The sequence below is a fragment of the Mixophyes fleayi genome, chromosome 6 (genome assembly GCF_038048845.1).
Source record: "Mixophyes fleayi isolate aMixFle1 chromosome 6, aMixFle1.hap1, whole genome shotgun sequence".
NCBI lineage: Eukaryota > Metazoa > Chordata > Amphibia > Anura > Limnodynastidae > Mixophyes > Mixophyes fleayi.
In genome coordinates this window covers 104,998,533-105,025,563 of record NC_134407.1, presented here as the reverse complement: position 1 = coordinate 105,025,563, position 27,031 = coordinate 104,998,533, and the positions used below count along the sequence as shown (strand labels likewise).

The window sequence follows — 27,031 nt, the reverse complement described above, 5'->3', positions numbered from 1 at the left end:
TATGGGCTATCAGCCCCCTGCCACGGCCCTGTGGCCTTTACTATGGCCTCTAGGCCACTACCTAACTAAGGGCCTTGTGCCCTTGCACCTGGAGCCTTCACGCCCCCTACCTATCTAACTAGCAGGGCCTTGTGCCCATTTATCACAACTGGGCTACTTGCACAGTACCTAATAGGGGCCTAGTGCCCAAAGCCCTGGGCCTTGTGCCCTTTAAGACTTGTGGCCTACTGGCCCACTACTTTATCGGGGCCTAGTGCCCAATTCCCTGGGCCTTGTGCCCCTATTACATGCTCCCACGGTCCTTGTGCCCGACCGTGGCCGCGGGCCTAGTGCCCGAGTTAACGCTGAGTCAACTTACCTGCTCTGCGCAGGAATCTCAGCTTGCCACGCTGTCTTCCTCTTCTTTCTCTGGGTCTTCCAGACCCTCCAGCCGGTGGCGCCTCTTCTCCTCTTCGGCGCTGTTGAAGGCTGCTTGGCGGGGGCGCTCTTAGCCCTTATAAGGGCTCCCACCGATGATCTCTGCTCCGGCGGCTTATTTTCTTCTTGATGCGCTCCGGACGTCCCACGACGTCCTTCTCCCTCCTCCGCCGACTCTCTTCTGCCAAAATGGCGCTGGCCGGCGACTTATATAGTCACCGGCGTGACGTCATCAGCCGCCGCCGCGAGCGCTGATTGACTCACCGCGGCGCCAATCTTTTAAACGGCCGGGCGCGAGCCGCGATTGGCTCGGTTATCCGGCTGCTGATTGGCCAGCGGGGAAAGATGAGCCCTGATTGGCTCATCCTTCCTCCGCTGGCAGAACCTGCAAGAAAGAATGAATACTTACCGACGCTGGATCGCCGGACGGGTAAGTAAGTTCTTTCTTCTTTCCTCTTCACCCACTTGTAGGGCTCAGCAATCTGGGGACTCTTCAGCCCCTCCAGGGGCACAGCGAGGCCGGGCATCTCTGTGGGCACCATCTTTACACAACAATAAGAAAATATATACCTTAAGCAACAGGGCATACATCCAATTCCAAATGAGCCTGTAATGTATAATTTGGGACATTAAGGTAAACGCTTGTTTTATATCTGCACACCAGTTAAATCCAAGTTTTAGAATTATTTTTGTGATTTTAGCTGCAGGGTAACTGTGGTTGCCTGTCAGACAAATGTGTGCTCCAGGTATCTCACATGGTCATTGAAAAACTTTCATTTCCCATATATAGGAGAACTTGCCTGACTGACAGGTCAAACTAAACTGTGACACTGGGAGAGGCGGGACCAGTCTCAAACACACACAGTCAAGTTACTGAGCCATTAGCAGCTACAGGATCTTGCAGCTTTGCTGAGTGAAAGAACGCACTTAGCTGCCAGTCCTGCACATAAGTAACCAGGGAACAGTGTTTTTTCCAACTTCAGACTACTTTAATTGAAGCTACACCATGAATGGACCAGTAGATGGTTTTAATGACCACTCAGTGGAAGATTTTGGAGCTTTCATGTTCACATCAGAGTCTGTGGGAGAAGGACATCCTGGTAAGTACAGTTGGTCATTTTCAAACCAGAAAATAGAGGATAAAATAAATGCAAGGAAACATACACAATAACCAACTACTGACTATGTACTAGAGTTTAAATACACACAGAGTTGTTTCTTATTCAGCAGAAGAAACAACCATTTAAAAATTTCAGAAATAAAAAACAAAAAATAAAATAAAATCTAAAAATGTAAAGAAATGCTCCTTGTAAATCCACCATACATGTCCCTTAAGAAGACTTAGATTAAAATGTGAAATATTAACGTTGAGTCTGTTTATGTCTGATAGTTTTAGATTATTATTTTAATTTGAATATAAATACTTGTTTTACTTACAGCTCCAAGTTTGGACAAGCCTAGAATGATAGTATAATCTCACAATTGTTTACATGAATTCACACTTTTGAATTAAGTGTACAGAAGCCTACACGTGTGTGCACATAAATATCTACTAAACCCATAACGTATGCATTTTCAGAACTTTAATTAACTATGACACATCAGGCCTTGGCTCACTGCCCTGTAATGTTCTTCTTCAAACTGCTATGAATGGCATGTGGAATTCCTAATAGCCATTCACTCATGACACAGATACACTCAAAGGAAAAAGTGAAAGAACTATTCATATACACTATATGAGGAATTAAATGTATGCATATTAATAATACATATTTATATCTTAGTTTGTAAGGTCTTGATATCCAATTTACTGTGTCAGTGCAATTGACATATAGCCTGAGAATACCATAACATTTTAGTATTATAACCCACCACAACCACTCATAAAACATTATGAAGAGCAGCAGAAAATAAAAAGTAAAACCAAAGTGAGTTCTAAAACAAGCAGACCAGTGATTGACTAATCTAGTTGTAATTGTTTAAATCAAGCTTGGACAATCTGTGACAATCCAGGTGTTAAGAAACTACAAGCCCGAGTATGCATTGCCAGCCGATAACTGGCAGGGTATGCCGGTACTTGTAGTTTCACAACTCCTGGAAAGCTACAGGTTGTCTGGGTCTGGTTTAAACAGTATATCAGAGGTAAATCACTGGGAAATTAAAGAGATTTTAACACTTAGGGGTATAAATTTTACAAACAGCAGGGTTGAAGAAGTGGGGATGTTGCCTATAGCAACCAATCAGATTCTAATTATCATTTATTTAGTACATTCTGCAAAATGACAACTAGAATCTGATTGGTTGTTATATGCAATATCTCCACTTTTTCAAACCCACAGTTTAGTAAATATACCCCTTAGTGCCTGATTCATTAAGGCAAGCAAAACAAACTTATCTTGCAATATTTTTAAAAAAATGCACGTCCGTATTTAAAAAGAAGCGGATGAAAGATACATTTGTTGATGAATACTGGTCAACTCTGCTCTAACAGACAATATACTGCAGCATGCGTCCAATACATATGTGGACTATAAAGTCAGAAAAGAACACACCAAAAAAATAAAAGCTATTCGATTGATGTCACCTGTTAATAATATAATTATTAATCACAAAACATAAAAATAATAAAAAAAGTTTTTTTATTTTTTTTCTCCATAAAATACATTTATTAGGATGTTATGAATGTCTACTGTACATAAAATGCATTTTTACAGTTGCTCCTGATTGCAAACATATAGTCTAGTTAGCATATGTGTAATCACTATCACTCAACACTTACACCAGACATGTAGCTGGTGCAAGTGATATAACATAAAAACACATAACGTAGGCTGTTGTGAGAAAGATAGACATATTCTGGTTTAATGCATGTGCTGTGCTCCGAGGATGTTCAGTATAGCAGAAAGAAGGCTTTGCTCTGGAAAGCTTTTGTCATGCCAGAGGAGTTTCATTTAGCTGCCACAACAATAACATTTTAATAAATTGCAATGAAAAGTAATTTGTTATCACTGTGAAAAGCATTGATTAAAAATTATAGTAATTTTAGAAATAACTTTCATTTTAATAAATTTAATTTTAATGATAAGCTATTAGATTTACATCAAAATGATTAAAGAACTAATTGCTGTCAACGCTGTCCAGGCATCTAGTAATATGATGTCATATTTATATATATTGAATGTATTTGTGGCAAAGGGGAATACTAAACTAATTTACTCAAGGACACAAAGTATTTGTGATGTTTATTTGCAGCATTGTATTGTTTATTGTGCTAGTACACTGAGTTACATAATAACAGCGTAACTAATCTGTTTATTCAACATGCTTACACACTACATCTGATGAGTGAATATCACTTTAGTTGCTGGGGATCTGCAGTTGACTTACTAGTAGTTTAAAGCTGCACTATCACCCAGTACAAGCCGATGTGATTGGTCCTTCTGTTCACACAATGTGATTAATGTGATTGATTTGCTGGTTCGGAATTACAAAACTGGCATAGCTCCTGGAAAAATGGCTGCAAGTGGTAGCTCCCGGAGGCTCCTGTTTGGGGAAGGGTGTGCCACCTTTTACTGGAATGGCATTGTGTGAATATATACCTACAGATTCAATCCTCAATCCGGGATATTAAAAAACAAAACAAATAAAACTGTTTGCAAAAGTGCACTTGTTACTTCTAGAATAATTTTTATTTACTGTTTGCTGTAGGTTCCCAACTTTAAATCAAATCAAGATTTCTAGGAATAAACTGATAACTATCTAAATATTTTCTAACAAATTTCCCTGATTTTCACTCACATTTTAAACTTTTGAAAACTAGACCCAGAAACTATCCCTTGTATGTAAAGTTGTACTACCACATAAGTGGCAGAACATTTTCATTTACCACTTCAAAATTGCTGTGGTGCAGTGGCGGATCCAGGGGGGGGGGGGCAATCGGGGCGATCGCCCCCTCTAGCAGACACTTGCTGCCGACGGCTGCACAGTATGTGCAGGTCCGTCCAGCCGTGACAGGCAGGGACAGTGTGCTGCCCGGCTGCTCTGACTGTGTTTAAAACACAATCAGAGCAGCCGGGCAGCACACTGTCCCTGCCTGTCACGGCTGGACGGACCTGCACATAGTGTGCAGCCGTCGGCAGCCTAAGATGTTAGAAAGGGACGGGGCCTAAATCGCCCCCCCCCCCCCCCTAAATCGCCCCGGGTACACCAGTTTTCTAGATCCGCCCCTGCTGTGGTGTGCGTGTGGTGGACTGATCAAGTGCCTCAATTTCCGTGATTGCAGCTTCTGCCCTTCTCCACAGCGTCACACAACCCAGTATTTTATCTGGGGCTGTGAGATGAAAGAAGAGTCCTGGCAAAAACAGCTGCACAAAACATGACTCCAGGGGATGGTAAGAAACAAGTTGCTGCATATATGGTAATGCAGCTTTAGCATGGATAAAATGCACAGTACTACTTCTTTAGTTCTGTATGCTAATATTATACTCATCGAATGTTACCTGTCCTTACCCTCTGTGCAGTATAAAATAAGTGTTTAAAAAGCAAAACTTCAGCAGTACTTCTGCTATGTTTTAGGTTCCAATAAGTTTGAATACCAGAACATTTATGTGATCTGAAGTTTGTTCAGGATTAGGTGATGTATCACCAGCTATTAGAAGCAGAGTGAGAGAAAGATAGGCAAGATGAGTGTATAATATGTGACCTTTAAAGTTCTAGAGACAGGATGAGGCTGTTTCAGTTAGTGAATATAAATAGGAAAAAAGTTCATGAGTGTTAAAAAGAAATGAGCAGGGTAAGGAAGCCACAATGTGGACAAAAGTGTGTGTTGCAGGAAAGGTAAAGGATGATATAATCCTAAAGATAACTCAATGAAAGGAGAGTATGAAAAGCAATTTGTTAAACATTTGGATTTCAGAGTAAAAGCAAGACACTGAGAAATAAAAAGAAATACCTAGTAACTATGTCCATTGTAGTTAGAGAGGAAGAACAGAGGTTGCTGCAGATGCAGCTTAAGGATGGATGTCTTCAATTATGGTCATGAGTTCAATTCTCAACCATGTCCTTATCTCTGTAAAGTTTGTATGTTCTCCCTGTGTTTGCATAGGCTTTCTCTAACAATCTGAAAACATACTAGTAGGTTATTTGGCTGCTATGAAATTGACCCTAGTCTGTCTGTGTGTGTTAGGGAATTTAGACTGTAAGCTTTTTTGGGTCAGGGACTGATGTGAGTTCTCTGTACAGTGCTGCAGAATTAGTGGCGCTATATAAATATGATGATGAGAATGTAACGCTCTGGTCCCACAGATAGTACCTGTCTCGTTACCTGCAGTGCATTCATCTGGAAACTGCCATGTCCCAGCATCAGACATTCTCCAGTTCATTCATTCAGCTATATTCAGATCTGTGCAGGTGCAAGCCTATTGCACTTCAGGACCTCCTCCCTCTTTTTCATTGGCTAAGCACTTCTGGAGCACTATTTAAACATCCTGGATTCACCTGTCTGATGCCTGTTCTTCAAGCTCACTTCTTGCAGCCTGTGGTTCTATTTCCTATTATCCTTGTGGTTTGCCTGTGTTCCAGTCTCCTCTCAGTTCGTGGTCTACGCTAAACCAACGCTGTTCCTCTCTTACCATTTCCAGTGTACACCATCGTGACAGCTTCAGTTCTCTCATCACTACAACTCAGAGCCGCTACTACATCTGTGACTCATCAGCTGTTACCACGGGTTACCTCCGCTGCTCCAGCCTGCTCTCAGTCTCTGGCTGTGTTGAACTATCGCTGCTCCAGTACCTCTATTACCATCTCCAGTGTACTTAATTGTGACAGCTTCAGTTCTCACATCACTACCACTCAGAGCCGCTACTACATCTGTGACTCATCAGCTGTTACCACGGGTTACCTCCGTTACTCCAGTCTGCTCTCAGTCTCTGGCCATTTTGAAGTATCGCTGCTCCAGTACCTCTATTACCATCTACAGTGTACTTCATCGTGACAGCTTCAGTTCTCTCATCGCTACCACTCAGAGCCGCTACTCTCCCTGTGACTCATCAGCTGTTACTACGAGTTATCTCCTTGCGGGGGTTCCTGGAGAAAACCACAGGTCTTGTACTCTAGTAGTAGGAGCTGATACCTGAGAACGCAGCACAGGTGTTTACACAGAGGTGGAGGAGAGATCCCGGCAAGGGATATTAGGTAGCCGGCAACAGCAGCATCCAGGTCCAGGCCAGAGGTCAAAAGGTCACAGGCAGTACAGAAGTATCCAAGTCCAGGCAAAGGGTTCAGGGTCACAAGAAAATCAGCAGCGTCCAATACAAGCAAGGGGTCAAGGTCACAGGCAATCAATCAGAGTCAGTATCAAGGCAAAGGTCGGCAAAAGAAGAGAGGGTAAATCTAACAGCAATACAGCAACACAGCAGGAAGTATGCAGGAAGCAGGAACTATAACCGGCAGGGGAGGATTGCCCCTCCCTGCCTATAAATGTGCCCTGGCCAATAGAAGGGGACTGGGGGCAGGACCTACATTTAGCCACCTGGCTAAGGTTTTAATTAGCGCGCGCCCGGCTACCCTGAATGCTGGGATGCGGCACTGCATCTAATAGCGTCGGCAATGGTCGGGGTAAGGAGGAAGTGACGTCCCGGTCATTACTACGGCCGGGACGCCGGGAGACAGAGGGGAGTGAGTCGCGGCGGTGCCCAAAACAGTACCCCCTCCTTGAGGAGGAGTCAAGGAACCGCGACAACCCGGTTTTCCAGGAAACTTTTCAAAGAAATCAGCAAGTAATTTATCTGAGTGCAGATTCCTTTGTGGCACCCAGGACCGTTCCTCAGGGCCGTACCCTTTCCAATGAACTAAATAGTGGACCTAACCCTGGACATTTTTTTGAAACTAGGATCTTCTCGACTACAAATTCTTGATGTCCATCCACCAAAACTGGCTGAGGTCTAGAGGACCGTCAAGGTTTAAATCTTCTAGAAGACCGGGCAGGTTTCAACAAAGAGCAGTGGAACGTACTGGGAATTTTTAGAGATTCAGGAAGCTTTAGTTTGAATGCTACTGGGTTGACTTGTTTTATGATGGTAAATGGTCCAATTAATTTGGGTCCTAATTTCTTGCAGGGTGGTCGGAGTTTTATGTTCCGAGTAGAGAGCCACACTGAATCTCCTACCTTAAAAGAACAGGCAGGGCGATGTAGGTTGGCAAAAACTTTTGATCTAAAAGATGCTCAGAGTAAAGATTGATGAACTAATTTCCAGATTTTCTTAAGCAGGGTGGCCGTGGCCCTGGTTTCGAGTGTCCTATCGGTAGATAGAGAGGACAATGAGTTGACTCTGGGATGGTACCCAAGGTTGAAATAAAAGGGAGAGTACCGGGAAGAAGTGTGGCATGCGTTGTTGTACGCAAATTCGGACCATGGAAGAAGGTCAGCCCAGTCGTCGTGATTTTTAGATATATATATATATATAGCCGTAGATATTGCTCCAGGGAATGGTTCACCCTTTCGGTTTGCCCGTTAGACTGCGGATAATAGGCCGATGATAGGCTGAGACTAATACCTAAGAGGGCGCAAAAAGCCTTCCAGAAAGCTGCAATAAACTGTGATCTGATGCTATATCCTCCGGCAGACCATGATGATGAAATACATGTTTAATAAACAAGGTGGCCAGAGAGCGTGCTGTCACGGATCAATGTAGAAATACAGCTAAGGAGCCATAGATAGGTGAAAAAACAAACAATGTTTATTGCTGGAAAGACTGAACAGATGATGTAATAATGGTCTTGTAGAAATTACCAGGTATACACAGTTGCAGGTAAACAGGAGGTGTGGAAAGATTCAAGGCAGCAAGTACAGGGAGATGCACAGGAAAGTACCAGGTTCACAGATGAAAACAGGGCAGCAGAATGTATGTTGGGATCCCAATGCAGCATGATCACAAGAGCAAGGCAGGAGAAAGAATCCACAGGGTGCAACAACAGGATATGACATCAATAACCAGCAATGTGTGCTGGGAGTGACAGGTATATAAAGGGAATTGAGAACACACCCAGGTGCATGGAATAATTAGTGAAGCAGAGTTAACTCCTAAGTAACTAGGAGCACAACAGGCACAATAGCAGCACCTCTGGTAATCAGAGGTACTGCTGCAAACACATGAAATGAACACCAATGATAAAGTCTGATAGTCCAGGAGGCAGGAGCTGCCAGGCAAAGCAGTATGCTGCAGGCAGATCGTGACACGTGCTGAGGGTAATTTGGTCAAAGGGATAAAATAAGCAATTTTACTGAATCGATCCACAGTTACCCAAATGGTGTTGCACCCAGAAGATGGAGGCAAATCGACAATGAAGTCCATGGACAAGTGGGTACAAGGTCTAACCGGAGCTGGTAACGGCAGTAGTAACCCAGAAGGGGAATTTTGAGAAATCTTACTCTTGGAACACAGATTACAGGACGATACATATTCTCTAACATCCACAGATAATGGTGGCCACCAGACAACACAGGAAAGGATTTCGATGGTCTTTGTAACACCGGGATGTCCAGAAGTCTTGTTGTCATGACACTCTGAGAGGACCGACTTTCTGAGATGCACAGGCACGAAGAGTTTGTCCGCTGGAGTTTCAGGAGGCGCCTGTGGTTGAAATTGTTGAAGGGTTTTACCTAGTTCCTGCGTGAAGGCAATCGAAATAGAAGAAGCGGAAGGCAATCATTGGAACAGGGTTCAGAGACTGGAGTTTGAGAACAGATAAAACTGAGAGACAAGGCATCAGCCCTGAGGTTCTTTGAGCCAGGTCGGTAGGTGATGATGAAGCAAAAACGGGAGAAGAAGAGGGACCACGGCGCTTGCCTAGAATATAACCTTTTAGCTGATTCTATGTAGGACAGGTTCTTGTGGTTGGTGTATACTCTGATTACATGTTTTGCACTTTCAAGCCAGTGGCGCCATTCTACCAATGCCCACATGACGGCCAACAATTCCCGATTGCCAACATCGTAATGTCCCTCGGCAGAAGAAAATCTTCGAGATAAGTAGGCACAGGGGTGAAGGCGATGGTGTTCCAAGTCTTTTTGGGCTAGCACTGCTCCCACACCTACATCAGAGGCATCCACTTCAATGATGAATGGAAATTCTGGATTTGGATGTCTCAGAACAGGTGCTGACACAAAGGCACGTTTTAAGGCTTTGAAGGCAGAGATAGCGATTGGAGACCAGATTTTCGTGTCCACTCCCTTGCAGGTCAAGGCTGTGATAGGAGCAACGAGAGTAGAAAAGGAACTGATAAATTTTCTATAATAATTAGCGAATCCCAGGAACCTTTGTATAGCTTTGAGATTCGAGGGTCACACTCAGTCGAGAATGGCCTGTACTTTCTTGGGGTCCAAGGTGAACCCTTCCGGAGAAATGACATACCCCAAAAATGTGACTGTGGAAGCTTCGAACTCGCATTTTTCTAACTTCGTGTAGAGGTGGTGATGGCGGAGTTTCAGAAGAACTTGTTGGACATGTTCACAATGTTGTTTAAGTGAGTGGGAGTAGATCAGGATGTCATCTAAGTAGACGACTACAAAGGAGCCTATGAATTCACGAAGGACATCATTAATTAGGTCTTGAAAGACGGCTGGAGCGTTACTGAGGCCGAAAGGCATGACGAGGAATTCGTAGTGGCCTGTTTGGGTATTGAAGGCCGTTTTCCATTTGTCAACTTTACGTATACGAATCAAGTTGTATGCTGCTCGAAGATCAATCTTAGAGTAGATCCTAGCTCCCTTAAGCTGGTCAAAGATGACCGAGATAAGTGGCAAAGGGTATGTAATTTTTATAGTTATCTTATTCAACCCTCGGTAGTCAATACAGGGCCTCAGGCTGCCGTCCTTCTTGGCCACAATGAAGAAGCCTGCTCCTGCAGGTGACTTGGAAGGCCTAATAAAGCTTTTCTGCAGATGCTCCTCTACATATGATTCCATGGCTAGCGTCTCCGGAATAGACAGGGCGTATAATCTTCCCTTGGGTAATTTGGAACCTGGGACAAGATCGATAGCACAATTGTACTCCCGGTGAGGAGGGAGAATATCTGCTTCCTACTTGGAAAAAACGTCATGAAATTCCCGAAAAGGAAAGGGTAGCTGCTCTGGGCAGGTATGAGTAACCCTGAGCAGCAAGGGTAAACAAGAGGAGGACCACAGAGAGCTCCACTTGGTTATCTCACCTTTAGTCCACACAATACTGGGATTATGGAGGGCCAGTCAAGGATAACCCAGGATAAGAGGTACCGAAGGACAATGAATTAGGTACAGAGAGATACTCTCGGAGTGAAGGGCACCCATCTTCATCTGCAGAGGAGGTGAGCGATGATAGATCTCTGTTCAGGCGATTCCCATCTAGCCCATGCACAGCAATAACAGTTTCCAGAGGAACTGCTGAGAAACCCAGGGACTGGGCAAGAGTCAAGTATAAAAAGTTTCCAGCGGCTCCACTATCCAAAAATGCATAAACAGAGATTACTTGTCCACCGTACATGAGTTGGGCAGGTATTAGTTGGGAATCCTTCTGAGATTTTTTGTAGGCCTAAGTGTACTCTCTCCATGTTCACTTGGCCTGGTCTTTTCCCGGTTTGACGGGGCAGGTACGGAGCAAATGGCCCTTCTCTCCACAGTATAAGCAGAGGCCCAGATTGTGTCTCCGGGTGCGTTCTTCCGAAGACCGATATACTCCCAGTTGCATTGGTTCAACTTGATCGATGGGAGAGGTTTGAGGAGGCACAGGAGAAAAGGACAAAAGATTTTCCTTCTCAGCTTTCCTTTCTCTGTATCTTCTGTCGATTCGAATAGCTAATTGCATGAGTTCCTCAAGAGATCCAGCAGTAGGATACTGGACAAGCGAGTCCTTAATTTGTTCAGAAAGACCCAACCGGAACTGACTATGAAGAGTTGGGTCATTCCATTCACAGTCCGAGGACCAACGCCTGAAGTTGGAGCAATAATCTTCAGCGAAATCTCGTCCTTGCATTAAGGATCGCAGCTGGGCTTCTGCTGAAGCCGGGTCGTCATAGATCAAGCCAAGAGCTTTAAAGAATGCGTTCACAGATTGCAGCTGAGGACTGTTAGAATGCCGGCTGAATGCCCAACATTGAGGATCCCTTTGTAGAAGGGAGATAATTATTCCCACTCTTTGCTGAGGTGATCCAGATGGAAGTGGCCTCAATTTGAAGTAAAGCTTGCAGCTTTCATGGAAGTTGCGGAAGAGCCTGCGGTCTCCAGAAAAGCGATCTGGTAGGTTCATCTTGGGTTCCACAACAGAAGGCTGAGTGGCTTGCGAGGCTCTTGACGCTTGTTTTTGGGCGGCTTGCCGCTGAGACAACTCTTGGACCATTTGGGACAAAGTCTGGATTTGTCCTGCCAACACTTGAGCCGGACTAGGTTCCATAGGACCGAATAGACAGTTTACTCACTCCGAGTGTATATTTTGGGCCGGTTATAATGTTACGGCTCACGCCCCCAGGCATCAACTCCTTGAAACGCTTCAGAGGTCTTCGCCTATAGGAACCGCTTTTCCCGTAGAGCTAGATGCACTCACAGGTACTTTGATGCCCCCAGGTCTTGTACTCTAGTAGTAGGAGCTGATACCTGAGAACGTAGCACAGGTGTTTACACAGAAGTGGAGTGGAGATCCCAGCAAGGGATATTAGGTAGCCAGCAACAGCAGCGTCCAGGTCCAGGCCAGAGGTCAAAAGGTCACAGGCAGTACAGAAGTATCCAAGTCCAGGCAAAGGGTTCAGGGTCACAAAAATCAGCAGCGTCCAATACAAGCAAGGGGTCGAGGTCACAGGCAATCAATCAGTCAGATCCAGGCAAAGGTCGGCAACAGAAGAGAGGGTAAATCACACAGCAATACAGCAGCACAGCAGGAAGTATGCAAGAAGCAGGGGCTATAACCAGCAGGGGAGGATTGCCCCTCTCTGCCTATAAATGTGCCCTGGCCAATAGAAGGGGACGGGGGGCAGGACCTACATTTAATCACCTGGCTAAGGTTTTAATTAGCGCGCGCCCGGCTTCCCTGAATGCCGGGACACGGCCCTGCATCTAATAGCGTCCCGACCGTTGCCTTGGCAACGTTCGGGGTAAGGCGGAAGTGATGTCCTGGTTGTCATGCCGACGGCCGGGATGAGGGGAGACAGAGGGGAGCGAGTTGCGGCGGTGCCCAGAGCCGCCACAGCGCGTAACACCTCCTCCCTCTTTTTCATTGGCTAAGTACTTCTAGAGCACTATTTAAACCTCCTGGATTCACCTGTCTTATGCCTGTTCTTCAAGCTCACTTCCTGCAGGCTGTGGTTTTGGTTCCTGTTCTCCTTGTGGTTTGCTGTGTTCCAGTCTGCTCTCAGTTCGTGGTCTGTGCTAAACCAACGCTGTTCCAGTACCTTTCTTACCGTCTCCAGTGTACTTCATTGTGACAGCTCCGGTTCTCTCATCGCTACCACTCAGAGCCGCTATTAAACCTGTGACTCCTCAGCTACTATCACTAGTTACCTCCGCTACTCCAGCCTCTGGCCGTGTTGAACCTTCACTGGCCGTGTTGAACCTTCACTGCTCCAGTACCTCACTTACCATCTCCAGTGTACTTCATTGTGTTCTCTCATCGCTACCACTCAGAGCCACTACTACATCTGTGACTCATTAGCTGTTACCACGGGTTGCCTCCGTTACTCCAGCCCACTCTCAGTCTCTGGCCGTGTTGAACTACCGCTGCTCCAGTACCTCTATTACCATCTCCAGTGTACTCTATTGTGACAGCTCCAGTTCTCTCATCACTACCGTTCAGAGCTGCTATTTCATCTGGGACTCATTAGCTGGTACTACGAGTTACCTCCACCACTCCAGTCAGCCTTCAGCCTCTGGCTGTGTTGAACTGTTGCTGCTCCAGTACTTCCATTACCATCTCCAGAGTACTTCATAGTGACAGCCTCTGTCCTCTCGTTGTATACCACAGAGCACCTATTCTCCTAGTGACTCATTGGCTGCTGACCATCAGCCTATATTATTGTTGTGCCTGTATTTATACCACTCGTCTGTGGACTCCATCGTCTCCATCCACTTTACCTGGCTCCCCCACATCGTTCTGCTGTACACTCACTCACGGGACCGCGACCTGCAGACTTGGTGCAGCTAAGACCATACCTCCTTGCGGGGATTCCTGGTGAAAACCACCTGCCTGTTAGACTCCGCGCGCGTGGGTGGGTTTAGCCATGTTCAGCAGAGCCTAGGGAACAATTTCCTGTAAGCCAACCGTGACAGAGAATTTTAAAGTATATATTAAAAAAAAAAAAGTGTTTTAAAAAAAAAAATGGCATTTCATAGTTGCCAGTTCATCACTGTTTTGCCAAGAGCTGCCACATTAGTACTACTATATCATTTGAGTACAAAGTCAACATAGGTAAGTGTGGTGCAAATAACCTTTACATAGAGGCAGTGACAGAACTACAGGAGATGCATGGGTTGTGACCATACAGGGCCCGGAGTTGAGGGGGGTCCAGCAATGTTTGGTTGTCATCCCCATGCCCACAAGACCCATCTGGCCCGCCGAACCTCTGCTGTGCTCTTGATGCGGCCTGGGAGGGTAGAGCAGAATCACCAGATCCATACCTAAATTTTGTGATGCACACTTATTGTATATTAGGTTACACACATGTATATATGCATGCATTTGGTCCATTATGCAAATAATTTGCTTTGGGTTTATTGATTAATCTGCAACCACGTGCCTTGTATATATCTTGTGTCCTAGGACTTTCCCTTAATATAGACCTCTACTACTAACGCACAAAAAGGTCTAGAATGTAGGTGTCTTATCAGGGAAACTAAACTATCTGAATTCTGCATCAAAAAGCAAATATATAGACATAAACTGCTAAAGCGAAGACCACAAATAGTTAAAATATGCAAAGGTAAACAGTTTTTCTAGCTCTCTTTACTTACATGCCTGTGGCCTGTACGGTCACTGTACAATGTCTTCTATGTGTGCTTTGTTAATGTTTTAGTTTTATAAAGAACCAAGTACATGTACAAGAAACTGAGCTCTATATTTTACATATGTATAATGTATAGCATAAAAGGAACAGCAAATTAATATTATTTTTGTTTTATTATTCTATAATTTAATTATTTATTAAAATGTAATGAAATCTGGGGCGTGGCCTGGTGGGTAATGGAGTAAGACGCTTCTGTCGGAGCTCCTCAGCCTAACTATCCTTTTCATACATCCTCCTATGTACCGGCTGGCCCAACTTACCTGCAATTGTGCTGGAGCCTCTTCTCTCCTCTCCGGTCCAGGTTCACGCTGCAGCGGTGACTCGGGGCGCTTGCTACAGGTGCTCTGCTGTGAAGGAGATCGCGCTGATGGAGGGGAGCAGGATGCCCGCTTCGGTGAGTCCTCTGGTCAGCGGGAAATTTAAAAAGTCAATAATTTGAGGCTGTTAGGAGGGGAACGTAGCAGCCGAAGAGGTCCCTGAGATCCTGGTTTCCCGCCGTGGAACGAGTGGCGGGCGCCATTTTGGGAGCAAATAACGGAGGAGAGAGTGAGCTGGCATATAGTGCTAGGAGCTGCAGCTGCTGTAACCATACCCATTATTATATACAGAGGCAGTGAGAGGAATATATTCTTTGCCCCTTTCTCCATATCTGGTTGTGCACGGGCTCTGGCTGATCTGTAGTTATTATCTGGCCCTTCCACAGTATAGAGTCTGGTCATTAATCTAGCCGGGACTGGACGCTCTGCTGCAGCCTTTCCTTGTATGCTAAATTGCATATATAATATCTAAGGGTGCATTTGACAGCGACTGTGCACAGAGGAGGTCAATATGGGTAAACATTCTGCGAGCACCACCGCGGCTGGTAGATTGGAGAAATATGCTCGTTCCAACTCTGCTACGGCCTCAAGCGGAGCTCCTGTATCTGACCTGCAGGTACCTCAGCCTTTGAAAGATCCAGATTCGCCTACTGATTCTACTCTTCAAGAAGTCCTGAAAGCTATTGCTGCCTCTGAAAAGAAGGTAATGGATAAAATTGGAGAGGTGCAGGTTGATTTGTCATTGATGCGGCAGGATTTTCAGAAAATCCGAGAGCGAGTGTCGGAGACGGAGGCCCGCATCTCTATACTTGAAGATACTACAGTCCCTTTACCGCAGAAAATTGCTGGTTTGGAGGCTCAGATGGTGTCGGTTAAACAGAAGATGTCAGATATGGAGGGTCGCCTCAGACGCAGTAATATTCATTTGGTGGGTCTCCCTGAGAAGGCGGAGGGAGATGCTCCGGAGACATTCTTGGAGAATTGGATGATCCAGCTATTCGGCAGAGAGGAGTTCACTGCCCAGTTTGCAGTGGAAAGGGCGCATCGGATTCCGACTCAGAGACCGCTTCCTGGTGCACAGCCACGCACGTTTATTGCCAAGATGTTGCATTATAAGGATCGGGATGCTATTCTGCGCCTGGCTCGGATTAAGGGCCCATTGATGTTTCAAAATCAGAGAGTTGCTGTATTTCCTGATTTCTCGGTGGATGTGCAAAAAAGCAGAGCTCAATTTATTCAGGTGAAGCGCCGTCTTCGTGAAATGCAACTGCCATATGCTATGCTCTTCCCTGCGAGACTGAGGGTGATTGCGGATGGAACTACCCTGTTCTTTGGGTCATCGTCTGAGGCGACTCACTGGTTGGATAGGAGAGCTCCTAGTGGTCTTCGTCCAGATTGAAGATACTCCTGGTGATGTATTGGTTTCCTGAACTGAGATGATGCCTTTAAAGACTGTGTGCCTTTAATAGTTACAATGTTTGAAATATGCTCCGTCACTATATATCACTTTTATTTCTGGTTATATATGACTAAAAATTTTTGGGTTAATATTGTAGGTATCTGGATTCTTTTGAAAATGTCAGTTATGGAGCGATATTGTTTGAGATTGTTGGATCCTATAATTGGTGCTAAGGGTCTGGGTGGGTATGGAGGGTTAGAAGTGTACTAGGGTAAACTTGTGGGCTGGGGGGCTTCCCTTGCTTAAAGGGTCGCGATCTCCCTTTCCTTTTGTTCGGTGCATACGGGTATTTCCATAAGAACGTGGAGATAGTTGTGTGTGCTGTTTAAGGGGATGCGGGACAGTTATAAGGGGATCCAGGTATGTCTAAGTTGGGGATGGATATACGGGGAGGTGGGTTGTTTGAATAGGGCAGGGAGGGGTAGGGTTTTTCAATGCAGTGACAGGAGTGGTATTTTATTTTTATACAAATATTTTCAGATGATGAAATTGACTATTTTAAAATATATGCAAATGTGATTGACTGGTGGCTGGGTGTCTGCCTGGGCTGGAAAGGGTTGCTTTTTTATGCAGAAATGTCTCATGTGTATTCCCTGGTGTTATGGCGACTAGGAAGATGAATAGGGGGTCTATTAAAATTCTGACTTGGAATGTCCGCGGCCTAAATGATAAAATTAAGCGGTTCTTGGTCATATCCCAATTAAAAAAGTATGAAGCGGATGTTATATGTCTAACTGAAACACATTTAGTGGGAGGCAGGGTGTTGGCCCTTAAAAAACCGTGGATTGGATGGGCATACCATGCTACTCATACGGGTCATTCTAGAGGGGTATCTCTCCTTATACGTAAGAAAGTAAATTTTATTTTGGAAATGGTGGAGTTGGACCCATTAGGTAGATATGTTTTTGTAAGGGGCATTTTTGATTCCAAGCGTATAAACTTACTGTCAGTCTATTCCCCCTCCCCCCCCCGTATAGTGGTGAGGTCTTAAAAAAATGTAGTGAATTTGTCTCTCTCTCACCTGATACTCCGGTGATTTGCTGTGGGGATTTCAATAATGTGTTGGACTCTAATGTTGACAGGTGGAGGGAGGTGGGGGACAATACACATGCTAAGAGATCGAAGTTTGCTGATTTGGTGGCAGAAATGGGTTTGGTGGATGTGTGGCGTCTGAGGCATCCGGCAGAGGTTTGTTTCTCATGTTTCTCCACTTCATATAAGGCCTTCTCCCGAATTGATCTAGGACTTGTATCAAGGGAACTGTTGCCGGCTGTCTCTGGTGCTGCATATTTGCCAAGGGGAATTTCAGATCATTCTCCATTGATATTAACAGTTGAACTTAATGTTTCTCGAGGTCAAGCATTTTGGAGGCTTAACCCCTTTTGGTTGACATTATTACAGGATGGAAATATTTTAGAGTCCCAATGGGAAGAGTACTTTGCTACCAATGTGGATACAGCGACTCTGTCTGTCGTGTGGGATTCCTTTAAGGCGTTCTTAAGAGGCTCTTTAATTAGAAGCATCAACTGTTTCAAGAGAGAATCTAGGTTGAAAGGCGATAGATTGGAAAAAGAGGTTGTGCGGTTGGAGGAAGTATACCTCTCCTCTCACGCGGCTTCTGATAGGATGGCTTGGATAACAGTACAGAGAGAGTGGTCGGACTATTTGCTAGATAAATCAAGGCGTAAGTTGCTATTTGCTAAGCATACACAATACTTTGAAGCGGATAAGTGTGGTAGGTTTTTAGCCTATTTAGCTAGGTCTGAAAGGGCGGCGGCTGTAGTGGCGGGGATTACTGATACTTTGGGTGTTGTACATACCGTGACTGAAGAGATTAGTGATGTTTTTTATACATATTTCAAAGAGGCTTATGGGTCTAGAGCTGAGTACTCAGATTCTGATTTAGGTATGTTTCTGGCGGCTGTTTCCATGCCCGAACTGAGTATAGATGGTAGAGAAGGTTTGGAACTGTCAATTTCTGATGAGGAGATTGTAGCTGCAATATCATCGTTCCCAAATGGTAGGGCCCCGGGCATAGATGGGATACCCATAGAGCTGTATAAGAAACATCTGGGGTTTTTTGTGCCTCACCTGAAGGACATGTTTACAAGTTTTAGAGATATGGGGTGTGTATCTCCGTCTATGGCTGAAGCCATTATGGTTCTTATCCCTAAAGCGGGAAAGGATTCCTTGTTTCCAGAATCATACAGACCGATATCGTTACTGGCAACGGATATTAAGATCTTAGCAAAAATTTTGGCGACGCGGTTGAACCGGGTGATTAGTGAGATAGTGCATCCTGATCAAACTGGTTTTATGCCAGGAAAATCTACGGCCATAAATCTGCGTAGGCTTTTTTGTCATTTACAGCTGCCCCATCCTGCGGAGGAGGAAGCAGTGGTGGTGTCCTTGGATGCTGCTAGGGCCTTTGACTCTGTGGAGTGGAGGTACCTGTGGGCGGTGCTTTTGAAATTTGGGTTTGGACCGTTTTTTATTCAGTGGATTAGATTATTGTATTCTTGTCCTACAGCTAGAGTCTGTGTAAATGGTTTTGTGTCCCGCCAGTTTGTTATGGGCAGAGGTACCAGACAGGGATGTCCCCTGTCCCCTGCTCTGTTTGCCCTTGCCATAGAGCCATTGGCATGTGTGGTAAGAATGCAGTCAGATATTACTGGTTTAAGGATGGGTTGCAGGACGGACAAGATTGCCCTTTATGCAGATGATATGCTGCTTTTTTTGTCATATCCTAATAAATCGTTGCCAAACCTACTCCATGTGGTTTCGGTGTTCGGTAGATACTCTGGACTTTTGATTAACTGGGATAAATCTAGTGTAACTCCGATTAGGGGAACTTGCCCTACGGGCCAAGTTCTGCAGACTTCTCTTAAATGGACTCCAGTATTTAAATATCTTGGTATCTGGATTTCTAGTGATATGGGTCAATATATTCAGCGTAATGTCCAGCCTCAGATTGATTACCTTAGGAGCCGAGTTGGGGTGTGGAAGCAGCTGCCATTGTCGGTCACAGGTAGAATTAATCTGGTCAAAATGATAGTTCAACCAAAGTTTCTGTATGTTTTGCAGCAGTCGCCGCTCTATATCCCCCATAGTACATTCCGTTACATAGAACGTCTTATGGCTTCTTTGATATGGGCAGGCAGGAGGGCAAAAGTTAAACTCACTACCTTATATCGTTCTCGAGGATCGGGGGGCTTGGCTTTGCCGAATCTACGGCTTTATTATTTTGCCACCCAGTTAGCACATATTGAAGTTTGGTTTAGGTCAAGGCTGGGTCTAGACTTGCATGATTTTTTGGTTTCTGAGACAGGATCTAGTCATACACGTGTGCAGTTTCTTCTGGCCGGAAGAAAAGTTGGGAGGGACCCCTCTTTATTAACACAGGCCATAAAGGTTTGGAGATTGTCATCCCAGATTGGAGGTGGAATGGATCTGGATCCATGCACTCCACTATGGGACAATTTGGATTTTGGAGAGCTGACTAAGATGGAGGGGGCTGGAGCTTGGCGAAACTACAATATAACACACATTGGACAATTGTATGAGAATGGTATATTATATTCATTTGAGCAACTTCAGACACTACATGAACTACCTAGGGGTTACTTTTATAGATATTTGCAATTAAGACATGCTCTGGCCTCGCAGTTTCGGGAAGCTACTCCGAGCTTTAACGCAGATTCCTTAAGGGTGCAACTGTCAAGGTTGGGCCAGAGGCGGCAAATCTCCTTTATGTATTCAATTTTGGTGGAAGGATCTGGCGAAGGGGGCTTGCCGGAGCTGCGATGCAGGTGGGAGGGAGATCTGGGGCGTTTCAGTGATAAGGCATGGGGTATGGTGTTATGTAGCCCAAAGGAGGTCACCGCATCAGTTAGATTTCGCCAAGTTCAATTTTTTCTGCTACACAGAGCATACCTCACCCCTCTTCGGCTTTCTAAGTTCAGTGGCGGCCAGAAAGTGTTGTGTCCCAAATGTAGGAGCGAGGAGGGGGGCTTCTGGCATATGCTCTGGGAATGTCCGCTGGTTTCATCCTTTTGGGGAAAGGTGGAGGACTGTATTAAAAGATTAGAGGTGGGAGTGAATGCCCTGACTCCAAGGCTCTGTATATTCGGTTTAGGCCTGAACAAAAAAACTCGTAGACTCATTAGATTGCTTATCAATACGTTACTCATGCTGGCAAAGGTAGTGATAGCTAGGAAATGGATGGCACCAGAAGGTCCGACATTGAATAGCTGGATTGACCTTGTTAACGGTACAGTCGGGCATGAAAGGTTCATGTATACCAGTAGGAATTTGGTGGATAAGTATGAAAGAATATGGTATAGATGGAGGATATCCCCGTATGTCACGGAGGGATTGAGAGAAGTGGAACTCTCCTGATTGAAGCTTGGGGCAGACATCCAGCCGCCTATTATGTTATTAAGATCAACGATTGTATCTTGTATTGCCAAAACTGTACCATTATTTCACTATATCTTGGAAAAATGTATATATCTTTACTTGGAAATGCGAATGTCAATGTTTTTTTGCTTTTTCTAACTGCATGGTGTACATATACTTGACAATACTTGTATCACTGTATGGGGTATAGTTGGGGGGATAATCTACTGTGTTGGGTTTTTGTTTTTTTGTTGTTTAAAGGAAAAAATGCAATAAAATTTTACCTGATTTAAAAAAAAAAAATGTAATGAAATCTAATAATCTGGGGCCTGATTCATTAAGGATCTTAAATGAAGAGGTATCTTATTTCAGTCTCCTGGACAAAACCATGTTACAATGCAAGGGGTGCAAACTAGTTTTCTGTTTTGCACATAAGTTAAATACTGGCTGTTTTTTCATGTAGCACACAAATATCAATTTAAATTTCAGTGTACAAATAAGCTATCAAGTATTTGTGTGCTACATGAAAAAACAGTCAGTATTTAACTTATGTGCAAAACAGAAAACTAGTTTGACACCTTGCATTGTAACATGGTTTTGTCCAGGAGACTGAAATAAGATACCTCTTCATTTAAGATCCTTAATGAATCAGGCCCCTGATCATTGACATAATGTTCATTATAGAAATTAAATTTAACAGTGAAGGGAGAGAATCCTAAAATGTGAATTTGTTTCTTAATTTATAAAAAAAACTATGAGAGACATTGACCTATGTTGACGCCAGTAGAAATATGTATATTTTATTAGATAAATCCATAAAAACATTTTTGATTATGTACACCTATATATGGATCAGCCAGTGTTTTAGCTGTGCTTGCTCCTCCAACCAGAAGTCAGCTTTCATTAACAGTAAGTCTGATCTACTCCATAGAGACTTGAAGTTTGCAGAAGGTTGGTGACAGAGGGTCTAGATATATTTAATTACTGAGACCATGCTTAGTACAACAGGTGGTAGGGGACCAAGGAGGTTGATCTCCATCAAAATACTGTACAATATGGATTATATAAATAGTTACATCTAATGCACCATTTTCCTTACAAACCCTTTGCTCGAGTTCTAAACATTCATCTCTTGTCCAATTTGCCCACCAATTTGGTTACCCACATGTGTGGATAAACTACACAGCAATCTTGTCACTCTACAATCTGGCCAAGTGGCAGGATCAAACCATGTTTTGGCCAGCTATATAAATTATAGAATGTAATGATAACAAATTCCAGTACTGAGACCCGCGTGTGCACAAGCTTGTAGATTATTTTCATCACTTATTAACTTAATCATCTCTACCTCATCTTCATATCATGACAGTTGCAGCCTGCTGCTAATAGAAAATGTAATCTATTATGTAAGTATATCATCTGAAAAAATAATGCATAGTTCGATATAACAATACAAAATCTTTTCTAATAAACATGTTATGCACAAATAATTGTAAAAAAAAAAGCACATCAATACTGACAGTTAATCATGCTAAAGTTGTGTTTTGATCAGAACTTTTTTATCAGCTATTTTTTTATTTCATTCCCAAAGTGCAATCACTTGACATGTACATTTTATTGCAGCATTAAAGCAACTACTGTTCAGTGTGCTGTGACTTATGTGATGTAGTAGTTGGCACTAGAAGGTTTGTAAAAAGAGATGGGTTTATAAATAGACTTGGTTCTCTATCACTTTCGTGTAAACTTTCCATGCAATAAAGTCTGCAATAGCTTCTAGAACTCTAGGGAAAAGGACACCTGAATCAACCTCTGGTTTATCAATCAGTCATGCTATGACATGTGATAATGTAATCTGTGTTACAGGAAAATGTTTCTTTTAATTGCTCTTAGCAGAAAGAAAAGTTGGCATATTTGTTTTGTTTTTTTGCATGATTTTTCCATGCATCAAACATCCACAACACTTTTAGATATAGAAAATAATCCAAAATTGAAAAAAACAGGTTATATGCTTAAAGCAATTAGCTACACATATATTCCTTTACACCTATCTGTATCATTAAAACTTCACTTTCATTGCAATACAGAAATCAGAACACACACAAAATGTAAAAGAAAATGTCTAATAGGACTGTGCCCTTGACAGTGCAAAATTGATGTATTGCAATATGTATACATACATATATATATATATATATGTATATATATATGGAATCAGATTCTAACTTTCAATTATTTTGTACATTCTACAAAATGAGAGCTCGAATCTTATTGGTTGACGTAGGCAACATCAACACTTTTTCAAACCCGCAGTTTAGTAAATGTCTCTGTCTGTCCGTCTGTGTCTGTCTGTCTGTGTCTGTCTGTATGGTATGGAATTTAGACTCTAAGCCCCAATGGGGCAGGGATTGATGTGAGTGAGCTCTCTGTACAGCGCTGCGAAATTAGTGGCACTATATAAATAAATGGTAATAATAATAATATACCCCTATGTGTATATGGAAAGGAGCTTCCCAAAGTTGTCAGCTATAGGAAAAGCTGGTAAGAGTCTCTTTGGTTATGTATGGAGAGAGAAAAGGGTGGACTCCCAGTCTCACAGCAGACTAATCAGAAGTTGCACCTGCAAGGTGCTGTTAAAAGGCTGCTAGGCAGTTTAGTGAGTCTCTGTTTGTATTTTTTTGACTGGATAATAAAACTAGCTGTGGTCAGTCAAACGAAAACATTTGACTGGTATGATTTATTTCGACAAAGTGATGGAAGTGCAGCTGTCTACCCCAGGGGACGACAATCCTGGTCTCATTAGCGTACTATATACACTCTATGGACAAAAGCATTCGGACGCTTGACCATTACACCAACACAGACTATAATGACATTGTATTCAAATACATATACTTTAATATGGAGTTAGTCCCCCTTTTGCAGCGATAACAGCTTCCAGTCTTCTTGGAAAGCTTTCCTCAAGATGTTGGAGTGTTTCTGTGAGAATTTGTGCCCATTCATTCTATAAAGCATTTATGAGATCAGGCACTGATGTGGAAGAGAAGGCCTGGCTCACAATCTCCATTCAAGTTCATCCCAAAGGTGTTCGATGAGGTTGAGGTCAGGGCTCTGTGCGAGCCAGTCAAGTTCTTTCACACCAAACTCATCAAACCATGTCTTTGCTTTGTGCACTGGGGCACAATCTTATTGGAATAGAAAAGGGCCTGTTGCCACAAAGTTGGAAGCATAGCATTGTCCAAAATGACTTGGTATGTTGAAGCATTAAGATTGCCCTTCACTGTAGTTAAGGGGCCTAGCCCAAACCCTGAAAAACAGTCCCTTACTATTATCCCTCCTCCATCAAATTTCACAGCGGGCATAATGTAGTCAGGCAGGTAATGTTCTTCCAGCATCTGCCAAACCCAGACTTGCCCATCTGACTGCCAGAGAAGCGTGATTCCTCACTCCAGAGAACACATTTCCATCGCTCAATTCGACGCTTGGCATTGGTCTATTAGACTTGCATGCAGCTGCTCGGCCATGAAAACCCATTTTATTAAGCTCCCGTTGCACAATTTTTGTGCTTACATTAATGCCATTGGAAGTTTGGTACTCTTCAACTATGGAATGAGCAGAGCGTTGGTGACTTTTATACACCATGCACCTTAGCAGTCATTGACCCCGCTCTGCGATTTTATGTGTTCTTCCGCTTTGTGGCTGAGTTGTTGTTGTTGTTCCAAAACGCTTCCACTTTCTAATAAATTCACTTACAGTTGACCGTGGAGTATGCAGCAGGGATGAAATTTCATGAACCGTCTTATTGCAATGGTGGCATCCTATCACAGTACCACTCCTGAAGTTACTGAGCTCTTCAGAATGACCCATTTTGTATCACAAATGTTTGCAAATGGAGACTGCATGGCCAGGTGCTTGATTTTATACACATCTGGCAACGGATCTGATTGAAACAACTCAATCCAATAATTTACAGGTGTGACCAAATACTTTTGTTCATGTAGTGTGTGTCATGGTGTGTGTCATGTAATTCAGTAGTATCTTGAGCAATCACTGACAGCAGCTCTCAAATTAGGGCATTAGATCCCTAAACCTCTCAAACAGAAATCAAACTAAAAACAGTGTGTTAAAAATAGAGCGTTAGTTAAAAAAATACTAATTTTATTTAAGCGCATTAAAACATATATAGTAATATTTATCTGCCAGTACTGATGGATTCACTTCTTTAAATAACAGCCTTAAACATTAATCTGAAAACACATTACCTGTTGCTTTTTTCTAATGTTGGATTCACAGTTCTTTTATCCAGAAACACAGCAATTGAGTTTTTATTATGATCAACCAAAATCTTGAAAACCTATAATTTTCAAAATGAGTTGAGAAAATCCTAGAATCAGATTGGTATTAAAATCTTTTGATTAAAGCATGCTTGCGATTAGTAAATGTCTCAGTATGCTGTGTTAGTGGATCAGCTATTGCAAACGTAATTATTATTTTAGTTTCAAGTTACACACTTTAGAATTGCCTTATTAAATATGTAGATTAACAGGTTTCCACAGTATACATAGCTGCAGGAAATCCTTGGATCTTTGAGGTAACATAACTCAGCTGCACTTAAAATCATTATGCTTAATCAGACAAGTCCATCAGTATAAACCACTTCTATGGTTCCAACCTTCTTTAGGCAAATAAGTCTATCCATATCATTACAATTACTCTCTCCAATCAGAAAGCCACATTCATGACAATGTCTATAATTAGCAGCCTTGTTGTCATGGTTATCCATCAGATTTCCATTCTGTTCTCATTGTGTAAAATGTCCTCTTTCATTGCATATATGGAGAAAAGAAGTAACAATCAAAATATTCCACTAAATTATGTCACAAAATAAGTAATGTGATCACTAAATATTACCTGCTATTATTTCCCCTTTAGCCAGTGGTACATATAGTACGTCCTTGTTGTCATGGTGAGCCGCCATTTTCTAAGTATTAGTTCCACAAATGCGATAAAAGTAGTTCCAAAGCACAAAGGTTTTATTTGCAAAATATTACAAGAAAAAGTTTTGGCATCCATATGCTTGTGCCGTTGGCACCAACACAAGCTTCTATTTGAATGCTCTAGTTTCTGAATCCAGAGGTGAACAATTTATGCACTGTACAATTGTAAAAAAACAGTGAAATCACAAACATACACAGTTACAGTATTAAGGTCCACATCCATAGGTTGATGGGTCTTGACCTCCCAAGAACGCAACATGCCACTGGTTGATTCCTCTGGTCATTGTTCTTTGAGGTGGCCAGGTGTGCTTCCTCAGGCTAACACCTCTAGAGCTGTATAAATTGGTTCTTTTATGACATTTCTGGACTTGCTATTTGGTATATGAAAAGTGATATCATTTATAATGAATGTTCACAATGTGCGAACGCTACATAAATAATACCGGAAACGCTCTCATGCAATTGCGAACAGAAAGATACCAATGGATGGAAACATTAATTAGCCTCTTCACCACTTTATATTTTATATGAAAAGATAGAAAATGCGTTAAACATATATAAATGTTGCTACAATAATAATTATGTTGTGTATTAATCACATCGCAACTGATTGTAGTGTAGAAATTTTTGATTTCCACCTTCATCCTATTATTAAACTTCAACAGTTCATTAGAAATGTGTTATCAAAATAAAAACTTAATATCAGGATCCAATTGATATTTAATAAATGAGGTAATATTTTTATATAATTATTAGTATGGGGAGGCAAAATTAAAAAAGTTTTGCCTTCCAAGACATTTGCTGTTAAATTTGTCTTGCAAAGCTGCAGAATATCGTCGATTTGCAAAAAGCACTGCTTAATACGTTTACTACCTGGTCCCTTATTTTTATGCTTCCCAAATAGCCATTGAATGGGCTCAACCAGAGACATTAACTTGACGTTTCTCTCATTCAAAGTCAAGGATCAGATTGCTTTGACCTCCAGAAACTCTAAGTTAATCTACATTAAAAGCTCCAAGCTTCAAATATTCCAAGATTTGGCCCAAATCACTTTAGCAGAAAGGCGTGACTTGCGCAAAATCACCCTCACTCTTCGAGACCAAGGCATCAAGTATCGCTGTGGGTTCCCCTTCCAGCTTGTGGTGGATAACAACGAACACTCCATCAGATCCTTGGGTGAAGGCAGATGCTTCCTGAACCTCCGCTACTCTCCTGCCTGTGGACATCTGAAGACGACCTCTGGCTCTCAACCCATATAATGCTAGTTATGTTTGTATTTTGTTTACTTTTCATTTGGGTTAGAGTGTGGTTGTGTCCCTGAGATTGAGTTTAGGTACCCCTTCCCACTCTCCTCTGCTGCACGCAAGGTACTGATAATGTCTGTTTATGTTCTATATGCCCTCCACACTAGGGCCTCAGTATAT

General features: G+C 43.0%; 1 protein-coding gene across 2 annotated transcripts in view; it reads left to right on the top strand.

Annotated features, from left to right (window-relative positions):
- The first annotated feature begins 1,270 nt into the window (after positions 1-1,270).
- The window catches only part of MAT1A (methionine adenosyltransferase 1A), a 49,543-nt gene continuing 23,782 nt past the window's right edge, over positions 1,271-27,031 (top strand). The window contains exon 1 of one of the 2 annotated variants that reach the window (XM_075217148.1): positions 1,271-1,517. In XM_075217148.1, coding sequence (XP_075073249.1) covers positions 1,424-1,517 — 94 coding nt within the window. In that variant the 5' untranslated portion in view covers positions 1,271-1,423. Of the gene's footprint in view, positions 1,518-4,711; positions 4,809-27,031 lie in introns of those variants that run through there. The other variant, XM_075217149.1, reaches the window with a different exon arrangement.